This window comes from Chiloscyllium plagiosum, chromosome 42 (genome assembly GCF_004010195.1).
Source record: "Chiloscyllium plagiosum isolate BGI_BamShark_2017 chromosome 42, ASM401019v2, whole genome shotgun sequence".
Classification (NCBI taxonomy): domain Eukaryota; kingdom Metazoa; phylum Chordata; class Chondrichthyes; order Orectolobiformes; family Hemiscylliidae; genus Chiloscyllium; species Chiloscyllium plagiosum.
In genome coordinates this window covers 10,535,738-10,555,059 of record NC_057751.1, presented here as the reverse complement: position 1 = coordinate 10,555,059, position 19,322 = coordinate 10,535,738, and the positions used below count along the sequence as shown (strand labels likewise).

The following is a 19,322-nucleotide window of genomic DNA, read 5'->3' as shown; positions in this document are numbered from 1 at the left end:
GTCGATTCTCCTGTTCCTTGGATGCTGCCTGACCTGCTGTGCTTTTCCAGCAACACATTTTCAGCCCCATAAAGATCAGCAAGGCGGCCTTTGTGTGGAGCCACAGAAAATGGGGGACATACTAAATGAATGTTTTGCATCAGTATTTACTGTGGAAAAGGATATGGAAGATATAGTCTGTAGGAAATTAGATGGTGACATCTTGCAAAATGTCCAGATAACAGAGGAGGAATTGCTAGATGTCTTGAAACAGTTAAAGGTGGATAAATCCCCAGGACCTGATGAGGTGTACCCGAGAACTCTGTGGGAAGCCAGAGAGTGATTGCTGGGCCTCTTGCTGAGATATTTGTATCATCGATAGTCACAGGTGAGGTGCTGGAAGACTGCGGTTGGCAAATGTGGTGCCACTGTTTAAGAAGGGCGGTAAAGACAAGCCAGTGAAGTGTAGACCAGTGAGCCTGACCTCAGTGGTGGGCAAGTTGAGAGGGGAAAGATATAAAAGAGACCTAAGGGGCAACGTTTTCACGCAGAATGTGGTAGGTGTATGGAATGAGCTGCCAGAGGATGTGGTGGAGGCTGGTACAATTGCAACATTTAAGAGGCATTTGGTTGGATATATGAATAGGAAGGATTTGGAGGGATATGTGCCGGGTGCTGGCAGGTGGGACTAGATTGGGTTGAGATATCTGGTCGGCATGGACAGGTTGGACCGAAGGGTCTGTTTCCATGCTGTACATCTCTATGACTCTGTGACTCCATGAGATGGGCCATTGGGCTGAGGATTGACCGATGGAGTTTAATTTAGATTAAGGTGAGGTACTGCATTTTGGAAAGGCAAATCAGACCAGGACTTGTACACTTAATGGTAAGGTCCTGGGGATTGTTACTGAACAAAGAGACCTTGGAGTGCAGGTTCATAGTTCCATGAAAGTGGTGTCTCAGGTAGATAGAACAATGAAGAAGGCATTTGGTATGCTTTCCTTTATTAGTCAGTGCACTGAGTATAAGAGTTGGAAGGTCATGTTGTGGCTGTACTGTACATTGGTGAGGCCACTTTTGGAATACTGTGTGCAATTCTGGTCTCCTTCCTACAGAAAGGATGTTGTGAAACTTGAAAGGGTTCAGAAAAGATTTGCAAGAATGTTGCTAGGGTTGGAGAGTTTGAGCTATAGGGAAAGGTTTAATAAGCTTTTTTTCCCTATATTTCATCTTTCTTGGAGCATGGGAGGCTGCAAGGAGACTTTATAGAGGTTTATAAAATCATTAGGGGTATGTGTAGCGTGAATAGACCCCACCTGGGTTGGGGGGAGTCCAAAACTCGAGGGTGCAGGTTTAAGGTGAGAGGGGAAAGATATAAGAGAGACCTGAGGGACAACGTTTTCTTTTCATGCAGAGGGTGGTACATTAATGGAATGAGCTACCAGAGGAAGTGGAGGCTGGCACAATTACAACATTTAAAAGGCTTCTGGATGGGTATATAATTGGAAGTGTTTAGGGGGCTTTGGGCCAAGTGCTCGCAAATGGAGTGAGATTTATTTAGGATATCCAGTCGGCATGGATGAGTTGGACTGAAGGGTCTATTTCCGTGCTGTACATCTCTATGATTCCATCTTTGGACTGTGAGAGGAAAATTGGGGCCTCCGGTGGAAACCTGTATAGCCACCGGGAGAATGTGCAAACTCTACATAGATAGTTACCCAAGGGTGGAATTAAACCTGTGTTTTTGGTGCTTTGAAGCAGCAGTGTCAGCCACTGAGCCACCATCCTGTCCGAGCATCTCTTTTCCCCTGGCCTCCCAAAGCCAGTCCATCATCGACGAGGTTGAATGATTGCAGTTTCAACAACATTCAGGGAGCTTGCTTGATAGGCACCTGATCAATTATCTGAAACACTGACTCCTCCTCCTCCCATCAGCATCGTGACAGTATTGCATACCACCTACAAGGTGCAGTGTATAAATTGCCAGTGCCCCTTCAACAGTAATCTACCACTGAGAAAGACATGACTAAAGACAAATAGGAATGCTACCGGCTGCAAGTTCCCCTCCAACCCACAGATCATCCTGACTTGAAACTAGATCACTGTTCCTTCAAGGTCACTGGGTCAAAGTCCTTTGGAACAACAGTGTGTGTACCGACATCACATGAACAGCAACAATTCAAGAGGAAGATTCACCACCACCTCCCTCTACTGTAGGGCACTTGGAAATGGGCCACAAATGCTGGCCTTTCCATTGGCATTTACATCCCCTCCACAGGATTCCTTCAAAATCAGTGGAAAAAACAGATCTCGATTCTTGCTTTTTGTTTGAAAGTTTGAAAATGTGATATTTGAAGAGGCGCACAATCACTGATGTTTTATGGCTGCTGTGTTTCTAATCTGAAGAGATTACAGAGTAAATTATTTATTCTGCTGTTTCATCTCAGGCAAAAACAACATATCCCATTTATTTGCTGAACTTTCAAGGTTTCTCATGTTATAGCAAGTATTATGTTCAGATTTGATGTTGCTTTTGACTTTGTCCTTGTGCAGTCGATATCATCTGGCTGAAGATTACATTGGAGGTTTTTAGCAAGGGCAAAGACTGACGTTATCCTTCCCCAGCACACAGTGGACCTATTTGCTGTGCATTGGCAGCAGTTTGTGTGAAAACAGATCACTTTTTTAAAAGGGCAGATGGGTGGATGTTACTTTGATTTGCGGATTGAATTCTTGCAGTCCATCTTTCTTGCAGCAAATTAAATGAAGGAGGCGAAGTTGGCGGTTCAGTTGTGTGGTATGTGGGAGATGATCTGATGGGTTGAATGGCTTTGCTTGGAATCTAGTGCAACAGGATAAGCTGGCTCAGAGGTTTTTCCCCAATGTCCAGAATGTACAGTTGTTTTTATTTCTGTTTATTGCTATTTCTTGAAACTATTGATGCAATCAAGTGGCAGCATTTTTTGTATTTTCACAAATGCAGTCACACGGATTTACCTTTATTCCCTACCTTTGTTTTAAGTATAGTGTTCCAAATGATAACTTTTTTTTTTATCAGATGTTGGCAAAGCAACATCTTGAGACTCATAGACTGCTTGGAGCTCTCTTCCTTGCTCCCAACTGTTTCTCATCTTTGGGAGAAAGTTTAATTCTGTATCACTGGCTAAGTCAGCATTTGTTGCCAATGTCTACTTGCCCTTGGGAAGGTGGTATTGAGCTGTCTCCTTGAGCCACTGATTTCTTGGGGTATAGGCATGTCCAACATATTGAGGGGACACAGAGTTCCAGGATTTTGAGTCAGTAAGGGAATGGAAAGATGTTAGAATGGTGTTTGGTTTGAGGGGGCAGCTTCAGATTGCTACTCATCGACTGTTTGGCAAGTGCCATGAGAGAAATGCGGGTGAGTTACTCCAGTGCATTTTATCAGTGGTATACATTGCTTCCACTGTGTGTTCATGCCGAATGAAATGAATATTGAAGGTAGTCGATGTGGTGCCAATTAAGCAGGCTGCTTTATGCTGAATGAATCCAGCTTCTTCAGTGTTGTTGAGCTGAACTCATCCAGGCAAGGGAGGTGCATTCCATTATATACCTGACTTGTGCTTTGTAGACAACAGCAGTAGCTTCATATTTAGATATTTTTGTGCGGGACTTGTGTTGTAAGGATTGTCAATACCTCGACTTTCTTTTAAATTGGTCAAAAACAAGACATTGAAACATTTTATGAAGACAAAGCATTTCTTGGAATCCCATGTCTTCCTGCTTGGTGCAAACCCCATGCATGGGTTTACTGTTGTCAAGTTGCAACTTGTGCTTTGGAAATTATTTAGACTTTGTAGTTGATGGTCAACTTAGGCAAGGAGAAGAGCTTCCAAGCCCATCTGTCGTGTTCCTGACAAATCTTATATTATGGACTCACTGTGATAGCTGGTGGCCTGATCCTATGCGAATCCTGATTATTCACATCAAGAGAATCCGAAGGATCCTTCCGACTGTCTGCAGCAAGCTCTACTGGCAACGTTCCCAGACATCTCTGCTTGTATTTGATGACATCTGTCTTTATGTACTGGAAGGTCACACTGACAGCCATCTAAACCTTCCACACCTTTGCCTGAGAAATTGGATATTAACCAAAAGTGTTTTATTTTCTAAATTGAATGATGCAAATAAAGATCTTGCTTTTCTTTTTACCCAGTGTTTGTTGTGCTGATTTTCGGCTGATTTTGAGATGTAAACATTTTTTTTCGCTTGCACAAACTGTTGACTAGTTTATTATCGTTAGAAATGTGGTTCAATCTTTGTTAGAGAGAAATACATGATTGGCATATCAGAACAAATCTCCCTCCACCACCTTATCCTCTGATCCCTGCATTTACCATGACTAATCCACCTGCTTGCATATCCCCAGACTCTACGGACAATTTAGCATGGCCACTCCACCTAACCTGCATATTTTTGGACTGAGAGAGGAAGTCAACTGGCGGAAACACATACAGACAGAGGGAGAACTTGCAAACTCCACATAGATACAAGGCTGGAACTGAACTCTGGTGACTGGTGCTGTAAGACTGCCGTGCTAACCACTACGCCACTTACCATCCAAATTGGAATGTTAACCAGGATTCCTAATTGGCATTAGGACATGCTTTTAACTCCAGATCTATTAACTAAATTCACATTTCTCAGATTCAAACCCATGTTGCCAAATCATTCTAGTCCGGTGACAGTGCTTGTATGCTGCTGGTTGCTGCTGTATGTTGAAAGAGTTGTGCATCAGCAGACGTGAAATTTTCCTTTGGGAGCTTCATGTAGGTAGCAGCATGAACAAGCCAAAGACTTGGAACTTCAGATCTATGGGCGGCTATGGATGGCACGGTGGGACAGTGGTTAGCACTGCTGCCTCACAGCGGCAGCGCTTGGATGAATCATAACTGATCGAGGGACTTGGTCCCACGGCAGTCATAGACTTGTCAACTGAAATTCCGTCTCACCAAAGTGCTTTTGGAAGGGACAGGACCCAACTCATTTTTCCACAAACAAGGCCTGATTAATGTTGTTCAGTTATTAGTTGCATAGAAATGTTATGAAAGGCAATGCAAGTACCTGCCATCTTTATTGCATATGAATTATCTCTTGCAGGAATTCTCAAATGTTAGTCAGAAGTTTCAAGTTTACAATTTGACATTAAGATTATTTTACAGACCGCACAGCATTGTTTACTATGATATATCCTGCTGTTTTCAGACTCCTATGAAGAAGACTCAGGCCTTAATTGGAAATGCAGGGGTTACATTCACGAATGCAGTAAGTAAGCTCATTCTTGCAGCGCACCTCGTTACTGGTCTTTTACTGAATTAGTTTCTCACCGTTACTTTCTTTTCTCAGTCCAGGATGTCCCATCATAAACTTTGCTCAATGTGCACCAACCATTTGCTCAACTTTGTGCACATCTTCTGTACTCGTTGTGGATCCAGTGTTGATCCCCAAATTGATGGTAATCTAAAAGTGGGAAAATGCTGGATTTTGAAGTTACAGATTGGTTGAATACAATTTTGGTGCTTCTGATAACTGATAGCATTTCATGGATACCCAGCTTTTCATTGCTGGATGGAAGTGTTCAAAAGCTACCCCTTTTTCAGTCCAGTTGTATTGTCACCCTACGTGATTGACAGTATGAATGAAATGATGAGACCTGATATCCATAGGAACTGTGTGTTTGAGTCAGTGACCTCGACAGATTCTTCTGAGAGAAGTTGACTGGCGAGGATGAGGTTGAGTAGGTATTTTGCTCTTGTTGGTTATTCGTGATGCTTCTGAGTTAGTCCTGGTGATGGAGATGGAAGTTTTTCACCCAGATGACATTCTGTATCCTTGCTACCGACTGTGATCTATCCACTGGTGTTGGACAAGTAGAAGCACAGATTCATCAGTTGTGTAAGGGTGGTTGGTGGGAATTCTCAAACATTTACTTGCTCATTTTTGATCTGATGCCCTTTCTGAAGTTGATGTAAGATGGTAAATGATTTCATTAGACCTTAGAGCAGCTTGGTCCAAACGAGTGGCTTGCTCAGCCTGCTGATCAGAAAGGTATTCTTGGTCCTCAAACTGTCAAAGGCAGTAAATTGTCCTGGATATGAATGCCTTTGGTTCGGGCTCCTTCTGATGCTGTTGCGTGGTTGCTTTCCTTGCAGTTTGTGGTCACCCCACTGTGCTGTCCAAGTCGCAGTGCCATCTTGACAGGAAAGTATCCACACAATCACCTGGTGCGCAACAACTCTCTCAATGGAAACTGCAGCAGTGTGCAGTGGCAGAAGGTTATGGAGCCACAGGTCTTCTCTGTCTATTTAAAGAAGCATGGATACCAGACCTTCTTTGCAGGAAAATACCTCAATAAGGTAATGCGGTTAAAACTAATTTGTATGTTTCATGTTCTGATTCGAAGAACGTAAGAATCAGGAGCTGAAGTGGACCATTCTGCCCTTAATGCCGAGCCCTCTGTTAAATCCAATCACAGCCGATCTTGCACTCAAACCATTTCGATGCCCATTTCATTATCCTTGGATTCCACAGTAACCAAAGATTTCTCTGCTTTAATTGTTGTCCACAACGGTGTATTCCCTGGCCTCTGGGACAGAACTTCACAAAAATGCATGACTTCAGGTGAAGAAAATTCTCCTTTGCCCAGTGTTACATTGATTGCCCCCTTATAGAGTTATACAGAACAGAAACTAACCCTTGAATCCAACCACTCCATGCCAAATGAAACGAGTCCCATCTGCTTGCGCTTGGCCCATATCCCTCCAAACAATTCTTATTCATGTACTTACCTAAATGTCTTTTAAACAATGTAATTATACCCACATCCAGCACTTCCTCTGGAAGACCATTCCACAACATGGAAATTGCCCCATGTCTTTTTTGAATCTTTCTCCTCTCACCTTAAAAATATGCCCTTTCGTCTTGAAATCCCCACCTGAGGGAAAAGATACATGTTATTCACCTTTTCTATTCCCATAATTATTTTATAAACCTCTGAGGTCACCCCTCTACCTCATACCTCCAGTGAAAGAGGTCCCAGCCTATCCAGCTTCTCATTTTAACTCAAAACCTCCATTCCTGGCAACACCCTGGTAAATCTTTTCTGAGCCCTGTCCAGTTTAATAATATCCTTTCTCTAACAGGGAGACCAGAACTGCATGCTACTCCAGAAGAGTCACCAATGTCCTGACAATCTCAACACAACATCCCAACTCCAATATTCAAAGGTCTGATCAATGAAGGCAAGCATATGAAACAACTTCAAAGAATAATGTACCTGGACCCTGAAGTCTATCTGTTGTACAACACTGCCCAAGGCCCTACTTTTAATTGTAGAAGTTGTGTCTTTTGTTTCACCAAAATTCAATACCTCACATTTATCCAAATTAAATTCCATTCACCATTGTTTAGTGCATTGACCCAGTTGCTCAAGATTTCTTTGTAATCTGAGATAACCTTCTTCGCTGTCAACTATCCCACCAATCTTGATGTCATCCACAAACTTATTAACCATATTTTTAATATTCTCATCTAAATCATTTATATAAATGACAAACACAATTGGACCCAGCACCAATCCCTGTGGAACACAGGCCTCCAGTACAAAAAACAAACCTCCACCATCACACTCTCTCACTTGCCATTAAGCCAATTTTGTATCCAACTGGCAAGCTCACCCTGCAGTCCATGTGATCTAACTTTACTGATTAGTCTACCATGCGGAACTTTGTCAAAGGCTTTACTAACATCTAAGTAAACAATGTATACTACTCTGCCCTAGTCAATCTTCTTGGTTAATTCCTCAAACAAACTCAACCAAGCTTGACAGACGCTATTTCCCTCGCACAAAACCATGCTGAATGTCCCGAATCATTCTTCGCCTCTCCAACTGCACATAAATCCCATCTTTCAGAATCACTTCCAACAATTTACACACCACTGAAGTCAGATTTACCGGTCTATAGTTCCCAGGCTTCTCCTTAGATTACTTCTTAAACAAAGGCACAACATTAGCCATTAAGCACGCATCCGTATTTATGGATGATACACATATTTCTGCAAGGGGCCCTGCAATTTCATGAGAAAAAAAAATCCAATTATCACGAGACTCTGTGTTCTAGATTTCTGAGCTTGGGGAAACAATCCCATTGTCAACTTCCTCAACATGTTGTGCTATGGGCCAGGCTACATGCCCCAAAATATTTCAAGAAGGTAGCGCAGACGTTAATTAGTTGTTTTAGGCAGATGTGAGGTGGATATTCCAGGAGTGATGCACCTTGTGAAACCACTTGGCTTCATTTAAAACCAAATTTATGAATGAAAGGCAAGCAAAAGGAACAGAATTTGGAATATTTGAAAACCCAGCTGACGTGATGTCCCCACAATTTAACAGTTTAGTAACATCCTTCCTATAGCAAGGTGACTAAAACTGTACATAGTACTCCACGTGCGGCCTCACCAATGTCATGTTCAACTGCAACATAACTTTGGAACTTCTCTACTCGGTGTCCTGACTGATGAAGGCCAGTGTGCCAAAAGCCTCCTTCACTGCCCTGTCTATCTGTGACTCCACTTTCCGAGAACTCCAAGGTCCCTCTGTTCCACTACAATTCTTAAGGCCTTACCATTCACCGAAACTCCTGCCTTGATTTGAATTTCCAAAACATAAGACTTTACACTTATCTATATCAAACTCCATTTGCCATTTCTCGGCCCACTTGCCCAGCTGATCAAGGTACTGCTGCAATTTCTGATCACCTTCCTCGCTGTCCATGATACCACCTATTTTCGTGTCATCATCAAACTTATTAATCATGCCTGTACATTCTCATCCAAATCATTGATAGAGGTAACAAACAGCAATGGGCTCAGCACTGACCACTGAGGTACTCCTCTAGTCACAGGCCTCCAGTCCAACAAGCATCCTTCCACTATTACCCTCTGCTTCCTACCATCAAGCCAATTGTATATCCAATTTGCCAGCTCACCCTAGATTCCATGCGATCTAACCTTCCAGAGCAACCTACCACATGGAACCTTTTCAAAGGCTTTGGTGAAATCCATATAGACTACGTCTGCCACCCTGCCCTCATCAGCCTTCCTGGTCACTTCATCAAAAAACTCTTAACAAATTTGTGAGGCATGATCTGCCACTAACAAAGCAATGCTGACTGCTCCTAATCAAGCCCTGTCTTTCCAAATGCATGTATATCGTATTCCTCAGAACCTTCTCAAGTAACTTATCGACCATAGATATTAGACTTACTGGTGTTTAGTTCCTAGCCTTTTCTTTGCAGCCCTTCTCTAATAATGGCACAATATTCACTACCCTCCAATATTCTGGGACCTCACTGTGGCTAACAATGATTCAAAAATATCAACCGGGGCCTATGCAATTTCTTCTCTAGCCTTTGGAGTGTTCTTGGATACATCTGGTCAGGACCAGCAGATTTATCCACCTCCATACATTCTAATGCATCCCACACCTCCACCACTGTGATATGGACTGTCCCCATGATATCGCCACTAACTTCCCCAAGTTACCAAGTCATCAGATCTTTCTCTACGGTAAACACAGAGGAGAAAGATTCATTGAGAATCTCACCCATCTCCTGCAGTTCCGCACATACACATCCACTTTAGTCCTTGAGGGGCCCTATTATCTCTCTCATTATTTCTTTTCCTTTAATATACTGAAAGAACCTCTTTGGATTCACCCTAATCTTCTCAACCAAGGCTATCTCGTGCTCCCATTTCACTTTCCTGATTTCCTTCAGTAAACTTTTGTATTCCCTGTGTACCTCCAGGGATTCCCTTGATCCCAGCTGCCTGTACCTGAGCCATTCCTCCTCTTTTTCTGGTCAAATCCTCAATATCCCTTGACATCCCAGGTTCCCTATTTCTGCCAACCTTGCCCTTCACCCTCACAGGAACATACAGATCTTGAACTCTAGCTATCTCACTTTTAAAGGCCTCCCACTTGCCAGAGGGTTCTTTGTCTGCAAATAAACTACTCCAATCAACCAGTGCAAGCTCCTGTGTAATTCCATCAAAATCCGTCTTGTCCCAATTTAGAACTTGAACCTGTGGACCTGTTTTGTCCCTCTCCATAACTATTTTATAATTAATAGTCCCAAAATTCGACTCCACTATCACCTCAGTCACCTGTCCTGCCCAGTTTCCCAAGAGTAAGTCGAGCTTTTCCCATTCCCAAGTAGGACTCTCTGTGTACTGCTTGAGGAAACTTTCCTAAACGCACTTAACAAATTCCACCACATCTAAGCCCTTTATGCTCTGGCAGTCCCAATCTGTTAGAAAAATTAAAATCCCCTACAATGACAACCGTGTTACTCCTGTAAGTCTCCCCAATCTCTCTCTGCATATTTGTTCTCTAATTCCCGATAATTATTTGAGGGTCTATAGTATAACCCCAATAATGTCAACATCTCCTTATTTCTTAGCTCCACCCACAAAGCCTGACTGGATGATCCTTCAATTATTTCATCTCTGACAACTGCTGTGATACTTGCCTTCATCAGAAATACAACTTCCCCATCCCCTCTTTCCACCACCTCTGTCCCACCTAAGGCACCTGTACCCTGGCACATTAAGCTACCAGACCTGACCCTCCCTTAGCCTATTTTTTCTCTTAATTTCTATGTCTCAAAACCTGACAGGAAAAGTTGAAATGGTTTACACCGTATCGAGCAAACAGTATTGAAATTACACTTGACTGAATCTTGGTTAAGAGGGAGATTGGACTTGGATGACTGAGCCAAATCAATCTCCAGTGTAGTTGAGTAGCTTTCTGCCATCACCTATGTCAGTTCACTTTGAAACTGGTGAGGCATCTGTGTAATCTTATCTCAAGAATGGTCAGCTCTTTCAGTTGACCAAGTTAGCAGATTCACAAAAAACTGAATCCAAATCAAGTATATAGTGGAATGCACCACCTGAAAGAGAAATATCGCAATGTGTAAAAAGTATATGGATGAGCATTTGAAAGGTCATAATATTCAAGACTGTGGGTCAGGCATTGGGAAGTGCGATTAATATAGACAGCATGGCCCAAACGCAATGATCTATAACCAACTATGGAGTACTTTTAGGAAATTGGTGCAGTGCTTTGCAAGGTATCCAGTTCAATCCTTCAGCCCATTTGTCTTAAAAGACATTTACATCAAAGAGATTTTACTGATTCAATTTTCAACATATTGAGTGCACTGAGAGAGATAAGAGGTCTGTAAACTAAGGTCGTTGCTGAAAAAGACTGAGCAGATCAATGGTGCAAATATTTGTCATGAAGTGGATGGGAAACCAAACATTTCAAATGTTGGTTCCATTATCACAGCAATTCACAATGTGTACACAAGTGGGTGAGGTGAGTTCCTGCATTTTGTATCTCCCTGGGCAAGAGTTGTTTACACATCCCTACATAACTGTCTGCACTTTGTCTTAAGTTTGTCTGTTGACATGTTTGACCAAGGTGGCTTCATCTCTTTATTAACATTCTGGATATCTCGTCACCTCACTCAAGGTGGTCTGCCTGACCAACACTACTTTTGATCTTCAAGATAGAGAACACGAGAGCAATGTGATGCCACACTTTTCATTTTATTCAGAAACGATTGATTTCAAAGACTGTCCTTCTCGGATAACGTAATTATTCCTCAGTTGGATTGCTGTTTTAAAAAGTAATTTGAAATTTAAACTTGAAACCTTTAAATTTAAACTTTAAAAACTTTTAAACTCTCCACTTTTTCCTTTACAGAAGAAGGTGGGAGTGAAAAGGCAATTGAACTGACTTTCCTCTGTCCAGGACTCTGAAGATTGTTAATTCTTTTTTTTCAAAAACAAAATCTTGAATAATTGGCTCTTTAACTAATTTGATATAAGTTCATAAGCTTTAGGAGCAAAATTAGGCCGTTCAGCCCATCGAGTCTTCTCGATCACGACTGATAGGTTTCTCATCTCCATTTTCCTGCCTTCTCCCATATCCCTTGAACCCATTGAAAATTAAAAATCTGTCTACCTCCTCCTCAAATTTACTCACTGTCCCAGCATTCGCCGCACTTGATGGTAGCAAATTCCACAGATTCACAACCCTTTGAAAAAAGTAGTTTTTCTGCAACTCTATCTAAATTTGCGATCCCTTATCCGAAGACTAGACCTCTTGTCTGAGAATGCAGCACAAGAGCAAGCATCCACTCCATGTCTATCCATACCTTTTCTATCTCAATTTGATCTTCAATTCCAAACAGTATAGGCCTAAACTGTTCAATCTCTCTTCATACGACAAGCCCCTCATCTCTGGAATCACTCTAGTAAACCTCCTGTGAACTGCCTCCAATGCCACAAATAAAAACACCAAAACTGTGCACGATACTCCAGGTGCGGTCTCACCAATACTTAGTAAAGTTGCAACAATACTTCCTTACCTTTATATTCTATTCCTTTAGCTATAAAAGCCAACATTCCATCTGCTTTCTTCATTATCTGCTGTACCTGTATCCTAGTTTTCTGTGACTGATGAACGAGGACACCCAGATCTCTCTGCACCGGAGCACCCCAGAGTCTCTCCCCGTTTAGTTATTAGGTTGCATTCCCATTTTGTTTTAACCAAAATGCATGACCTCACACTTATCCACATCTGCCATCTCAATCTTCAATATTTCCATTCTGGCCATACTGAAAACATCAACTGACTGTCAGTTGAGTTTTTCAAATTCCTTCATGGGCTATGGTCATTGCTGGCTGGCCAGCATTTATTTCCCATTCCTACTTGCCTCAAGGGCAGTTAAGAGTCAGCCACATTGCTGTGACTCTGGAGTCACATTTCAGCCCATTCAGTAAGGATGGTGGATTTCCTTCCCTGAAGGACATTAATGAACTCGAGGGGTATTTGTGATGATCGATAATGGCTAACAATAATTCTAAGGCGAGCTTTTAATTTCAGTATACGTTAAAATTAAATTCATATTTCACCAGCTGCGATTCTAACGCATGTCTCCAGAACATTCGTTGGCAATTCTAGATGACTCGTTCAGTGACATTTTCAATATGCCAGCACCTCCCCAAAATACTACTGGGCAGGGAGTCATGGATTTGATGCCACCATGAGTAAGATATGTTCACCATAGTATCCAAGCTTTCATCTGATACACACATTGACACCACTGGCCGAGGAATAACTTTGTGGGAATGAATGAGGGTGGGGCTGTTTTGGCAGTGGTCTAATTTCTTTATTCTCTGGCATTCTCCCACCTTGACTGCAAAACATCATATTGCTATACAATCAAGCAATTTCTGCATTCAAGCCTTTAAATAAAAGTGCTGTCAGGCTGAACATTCCTATAGAAGCAGGAAAAATTCTTCTACTGCAGAAATTATATTTCTGTAATTGAGCAATTATTAATTTGAAGATACAGGAGTTATCATTGATCAAAAAATGCAGCCTGACATTGGTAATGTTTGTTTGTTTTTTGACAGTATGGTCATGCTACCGTTGGTGGAACAGCCCATGTCCCCTTAGGCTGGGATCACTGGCACGGATTGGTAAGTGAAAAGTCATCTTCACTGAGCAGAATTTGTGAAGGGATATTATTATCAGTAACAAGATGCCAGGGTCAGGGATGTCTTGGATCAAGCCTACAGGATTCTTAAGGGGGTGGGTGAGCAGCCAGAAGTCGTGGTACACATCGGTACCAATGACATAGCTAGGAAAAGGGATGAGGACCTGAAAAGTGAATATAGGGAGTCAAGTTGGCAGCTAAAAGGTGGACAAGCAAAGTTGTAATCTCAGGATTGCTACCAGTGCCACGGGCAAGTGAGGCTAGGAGTAGACAGCAAGTGCTGATGAACACATGGCTGCAGGGCTGGTGTAGGAGGGAGGGTTTCAGATATGTGGATTATTGGGATACCTTCTGCGGAAGATAGGACCTGTACAAGAAGGATGGGTTGTACCTGAACTGGAGGGGTACCAATATTCTGGGTGGGAGGTTTGCTCGAGCTCTGAGCAGGGGGATTGGAACTCGAGCTGCAGATCAGAGGATGGGGTAGCTAGTGAACAGGCAGATACAGCATGCAGGGCATCTGTCAGGAGGGACAGATAGTTGATAAGGCAAAGTTGCAGTCCGTGTGATAGGTTGAAGTGTGTCTATTTTAACGCAAGAAGTATCAGGAATAAGGGTGACAAACTCAGAGCATGGATCAGTACTTGGAGCTATGATGCTGTGGCCATTACGGAGACTTGGATATCACAGGGGCAGGAAAGGTTGTTGGATGTTCTGGGGTTCAAATGTTTGAAATGAAATGGGAAGGGAGATAAGAGGTGGGGAGTGGCATTGCTAATCAGGGATAGGATCACAGCAGAAGAAAGGGAGGTCATCGAGGAGTGTTTATCTACTGAGTCAGTATGGGTGGAAGTCAGAAACAGGAAAACAGCAGTCACTTTATTGGGAGCTTTCTATACACCCCCAGTACCAACAGAGACACGGGGGAGCAGATTGGGAGGCAGATTTTGGAAAGGTGCAGAAGTGACAGGGTTGTTGTTGTGGGTGACGTTAACATCTGGATGTAGGTTTGCTGGCTGAGCTCGAAGGTTCATTTCCAGACGTTTCGTCACCCTATTAGGTAAGACTTCAGTGGGCCTCAGGCGAAGCACTGTGCATGATTCCTGCTTTCTATTTATATGTTTGGGTTTCTTTGGGTTGGTGATGTCATTTCCCGTGGTGATATCATCCCGTGGTGATGTCATTTCCTGTTCTTTTTCTCAGGGGGTGGTAGATGGGGTCTAATGATGTGTTCATTGATAGAATTCCAGTTAGAATGCCATGCTTCTAGGAATTCTCGTGTGTGTCTCTGTTTGGCTTGTCCTAAGATGGATGTGTTGTCCCAGTTGAAGTGGTGTCCTTCCTTTTCTAGTGATACGTGTGAGAGAGGGTCATGTCTTTTTGTGGCTAATTGGTGTTCATGTTCATGTATCATAATAGCCCACAAGCCCACCAACACGTTAAAACAGCAACTAATGAACTTGAAAGACCCTATACAGACACCAAACAAAACAAATGTCATTTACAAAATACCATGCAAGAACTGTAACAAATAAGACATTGGACAAACAGGCAGAATACTAGCCACCAGGATACATGAACACCAATTAGCCACAAAACGACATGACCCTCTCTCACTTGTATCCTTACTTACAGTCCCACTTTGACTGGGACAAAGCCAAACAGAGACATGCAGTCCCATCCTAGGACAAGTTAAACAGAGACATGCAGAGAATTCCAAGAAGCATGGCATTCCAACCAGAATTCTACCAACAAACACATCGAGTTTAACCCCATGTACTAACCGCTGAGAAAAAGAACAGGAAATGACATCACCACAGGACTTGACATCACCACAGGAAATGACAACACTAACCCAAAGAAACCCAAACATATAAATACAAAGCAGGAATCATGTACAGTGCTTCGCCTGAGGCCCATTGAAGATGTTACCTAGTAGGGTGATGAAACATCTGAAAATGAACCTTCCAGCTCAGCGAGCAAAACTACTTCCAGAACTTCAACCTGAGCTACAAATCTTCTCAAAACTCGCTATGACCTTAATTTCCCTAATATTGGTCGGAACCTTCTTAATCCAACAGTTTGAGTGCAGCAGTTTTTGTCAGTTGTGTTCAGGAAGGGTTCCTGACTCAACATGTAGATAGGCTGATGAAAAGGGGAGGCCATATTGGATTTGGTGCTTGGCAATGTGTCCGATCTCTCAGTGGGAGATTTTGGTGATAGTGATCACAACTCCCTGACCTTCATTATAGTTATAGAGAGGGATAGGAACAGATGGTATGGGAAAGTATTTCATTGGGGGAGGGGGAATGCAGGAACCGTGGAGCATATATTGGGAGTAGATATTCTCAGGGAAATGCACGACAGACGTGCGGGGGTTGTTTAGGGAGCACTTGCTGTGAGTGCTGGATCAGTTTGTCCCACTGAGGCAAGTAAGGGATGGTAGGGTGAAGGTAACTTGGATAACAAGAGATGTGGAACATTGAGTCAAGAGGAAGAAGGAAGCTTACTTAATGTTGAGGAAGCAAGGATCAGGTAGGGCTCTACAGGGTCACAATGTAGCCTGGAAGGAACTGAAGAATCGACTTAGGAGAACTGAAAGGGGGCTTGAAAAAGCCTTTGCGGGTAGGATTAAGGAAAACCCCAAGACGTTCCACACCTATGTGAGGAACAAGAGGATGGCCAGAGTGAGGGTAGGGCGAATCAGGGATAGTGGAGGGAACTTATGCATGGAGTCAGAGGAGGTCGGGGAGGTCCTTAATTCAGTAATCACTCATGAGAGGGACCTTGTTGTTTGTGAGGATAGCATGAAACAGGCTGATATGCTTGAACAGATTGATGTTAAGAAGGAGAATGTGTTAGAAATTTTGAAAAATGTGACAATAGTTAAGTCCCTTTGGCCAGACGGGATATACCCAAGGTTACTAAGGGAAGCAAGGGAAGAGATTCCTGCATCTTTGGTGATGGTCTTTGCACCCTCACTGTCCACTGGAGTAGTACCAGATGATTGGAGGGTGGCAAATTATTTTCCCTTGTTCAAGAAAGGGAATAGGGATAACCTTGGGAATTACAGACAGGTCAGTCTTATATCAGTCGTGGGCAAAATATTAGAGAGGATTCTGAGACACAGGATTTATGATTATTTGGAACACCATAGTTTGATTAGAGATAGTCAGCATGGCTTTGTGAGGGGCAGGTCATGCCTCACAAGCCTTATTGAATTCTTTGAGGATGTGACAAAACACATTGATGAAGGTCGAGCAGTGGATGTGATGTACATGGATTTTTAGCAAGGTGCTTGATAATGTTTCCCATGGTAGGCTCATTCAGAAAGTAAGGAGGCATGGGATACAGGGAAATTTGGCTGTCTGGATACAGAATTGGCTGGCACACAGAAGACAGAGGGTGCTGGTAGATGGAAAATATTCAGCCTGGAGTTTGGTGACCAGTGGTGTTCTGCAGGGATCTGTTCTGGGACTTCTGCTCTTTGTGATTTTTATAAATGACATAGATGAGGAAGTGAAACGATAGGTTAGTATGTTTGCGATGACATGAAGGTTGGTGGAGTTGTGGATCGTGTGGAGGGCTGTTGTGGGTTGCAATGGGACATTGACAGGATGCAGAGCTGGGTTGAGAAGTGGCAGATGGAGTTCAACCTGGAAAAGTGTGAAGTGATTCACTTTGGAAGGTTGAATTTGAATGCAGAATACAGGGTTAAAGGCAGGATTTTTGGCAGTGTGGAGGGAGTTTGGGGTCTACATCCGTAGATTCCTCAAAGTTGCCACCCAAGTTGATAGGGTTGTTAAGAAGGCGTATGGTGTGTTGGCTTTCATAAGCAGGGGGATTGAGTTTAAGAACTGTGAGGTTATGCTGCAGCTCTATAAAGCCCTGGTTAGACCACATTTGGAACATTGTGTTCACTTGTGGTTGCCTCATTATAGGAAGGATGTGGAAGCACTTGAGAGGGTGCGGAGGAGATTTACCAGAATGTGGCCTGGACTGGAGCGCATGTCTTATGAAGAAAGTTTGAGGGAGTGAGGGCTTTTCTCACTGGAATGAAGAAGGGCGAGAGGTGACTTGATGGAGGTGTATGAGATCATGAGAGGCATAGATAGAGTGGATAGCCAGAGACTTTCTCCCAGGGCAGAAATGGCTAACACAAGGGGGCACTATTTTAAGTTGATTGGAGGAATGTTTTGGGGAGATGTCAGAGGTAGGTTCTTTACACAGAGTGTGGTGGGTGCATGGAATGCACTGCCACTAGTGGTAGTCGAGTTAGATCCATTTGGGACTTCTAAGCGACTCTTGGATATACACATGGGTGATAGTAAAATGGAGGGTATGTAGGTTAGTTTGATCTTAGAGTAGGATAAAAGGGCAGCACAATTTCGAGGGCCGAAGGGCCTGTACTGTTCTGTTCCATGTTTTCCAAGTTAAACTGCTTTTGAAATATTAGCTTACAAAAATGTCATCTTTGACTTTGATCCCTGATTGATCTGCATAATTAATACCTTAAGAAAACTTTCCTCCTCCTTGCAGAAACTTTGAAACCCATACATTTGTTTTGTGACACAGCTTTTGGTCACCTCTCTAAACTTCAACTCTGACTCTGACATCTATTGAGTTTTAATTACCCCTACAATCTTTGTTCTGCCTGAGACTCTTATTGTGAAAAATCTTGAGATGTGATGTTCAGGGCACACACTTGTACAAATTCTTAATTCCTGCTTCAGTTATTGTCTGCTTTTGATGTGCAAAATACTTCTTATCAATGTGTCAAAATGTTCAATAGTTGAAGTGATTAAACCTTTTTACAACTTATTGGCACGCTGCCAAGCTTGGAGATGTCAAAAATGTATAACATCAGTAAAGTGAATCTATAAAAGCAGGTCACTTGCATGTAATTGAGAGTTAGGCAGAAATTTAAAAAGGAGGTCCTAATATCTGGATTACTCCCAGTGCTACGAGCTAGTGAGGGCAGGAATAGGAGGATAGAGCAGATGAATGCATGGCTGAGGAGCCAGTGTATGGGAGAAGGATTCACATTTTTGGATCATTGGAATCTCTTTTGGGGTAGAAGTAACCTGTACAGGAAGGACGGATTGCACCTAAATTGGAAGGGGACTAATATACTGGCAGGGAAATTTGCTAGAGCTGGAGTATTTAAACTAGGAAGGTGGGGAGGGGTGCGACACAGGAAGATAGTGAGGAAAGAGATCGATCTGAGATGGGTACAGTTGAGAACAGAAGTGAGTCAAACAGTCAGGGCAGGCAGGGACAAGGTAGGACTAAGAAATTAGACTGCATTTATTTCAATGCAAAGGGCCTAACAGGGAAGGCAGATGAACTCAGGGCATGGTTAGGAACATGGGACTGGGATATCATAGCAATTACGGAAACATGGCTCAGGGATGGGCAGGACTGGCAGCTTAATGTTCCAGGATGCAAATTCAAAAGGAAGGATAGAAAGGGAGGCAAGAGAGGAGGGGGAGTGGCATTTTTGATTAAGGATAACATTACAGCTGTGCTGAGGGAGGATATTCCCAGAAATACATCCAGGGAAGTTATTTGGGTGGAACTCAGAAATAAGAAAGGGATGATCACCTTATTGGGATTGTATTATAGACCCCCCAATAATCAGAGGGAAATTGAGAAACAAACTTGTAAGGAGATCTCAGCTATCTATAAGAATAATAGGGTGGTTATGGTAGGGAATTTTAACTTTCCAAACAT

The 19,322-nt window shown here is 42.8% G+C and overlaps 2 protein-coding genes across 2 annotated transcripts in view; one reads left to right on the top strand and one right to left on the bottom strand.

Annotated features, from left to right (window-relative positions):
- Window positions 1-19,322, bottom strand: part of polm (polymerase (DNA directed), mu) — a 267,218-nt gene that overhangs the window by 48,348 nt on the left and 199,548 nt on the right. The gene's annotated exons all lie outside the window — the stretch shown is intronic.
- The window catches only part of gnsb (glucosamine (N-acetyl)-6-sulfatase (Sanfilippo disease IIID), b), a 55,382-nt gene that overhangs the window by 12,892 nt on the left and 23,168 nt on the right, over window positions 1-19,322 (top strand). The window contains exons 2-4 of the mRNA XM_043681383.1: window positions 5,224-5,283; window positions 6,171-6,374; window positions 13,507-13,572. Of these exons, the coding sequence (XP_043537318.1) occupies window positions 5,224-5,283; window positions 6,171-6,374; window positions 13,507-13,572 (330 nt within the window). The remainder of the gene's footprint in view (window positions 1-5,223; window positions 5,284-6,170; window positions 6,375-13,506; window positions 13,573-19,322) is intronic.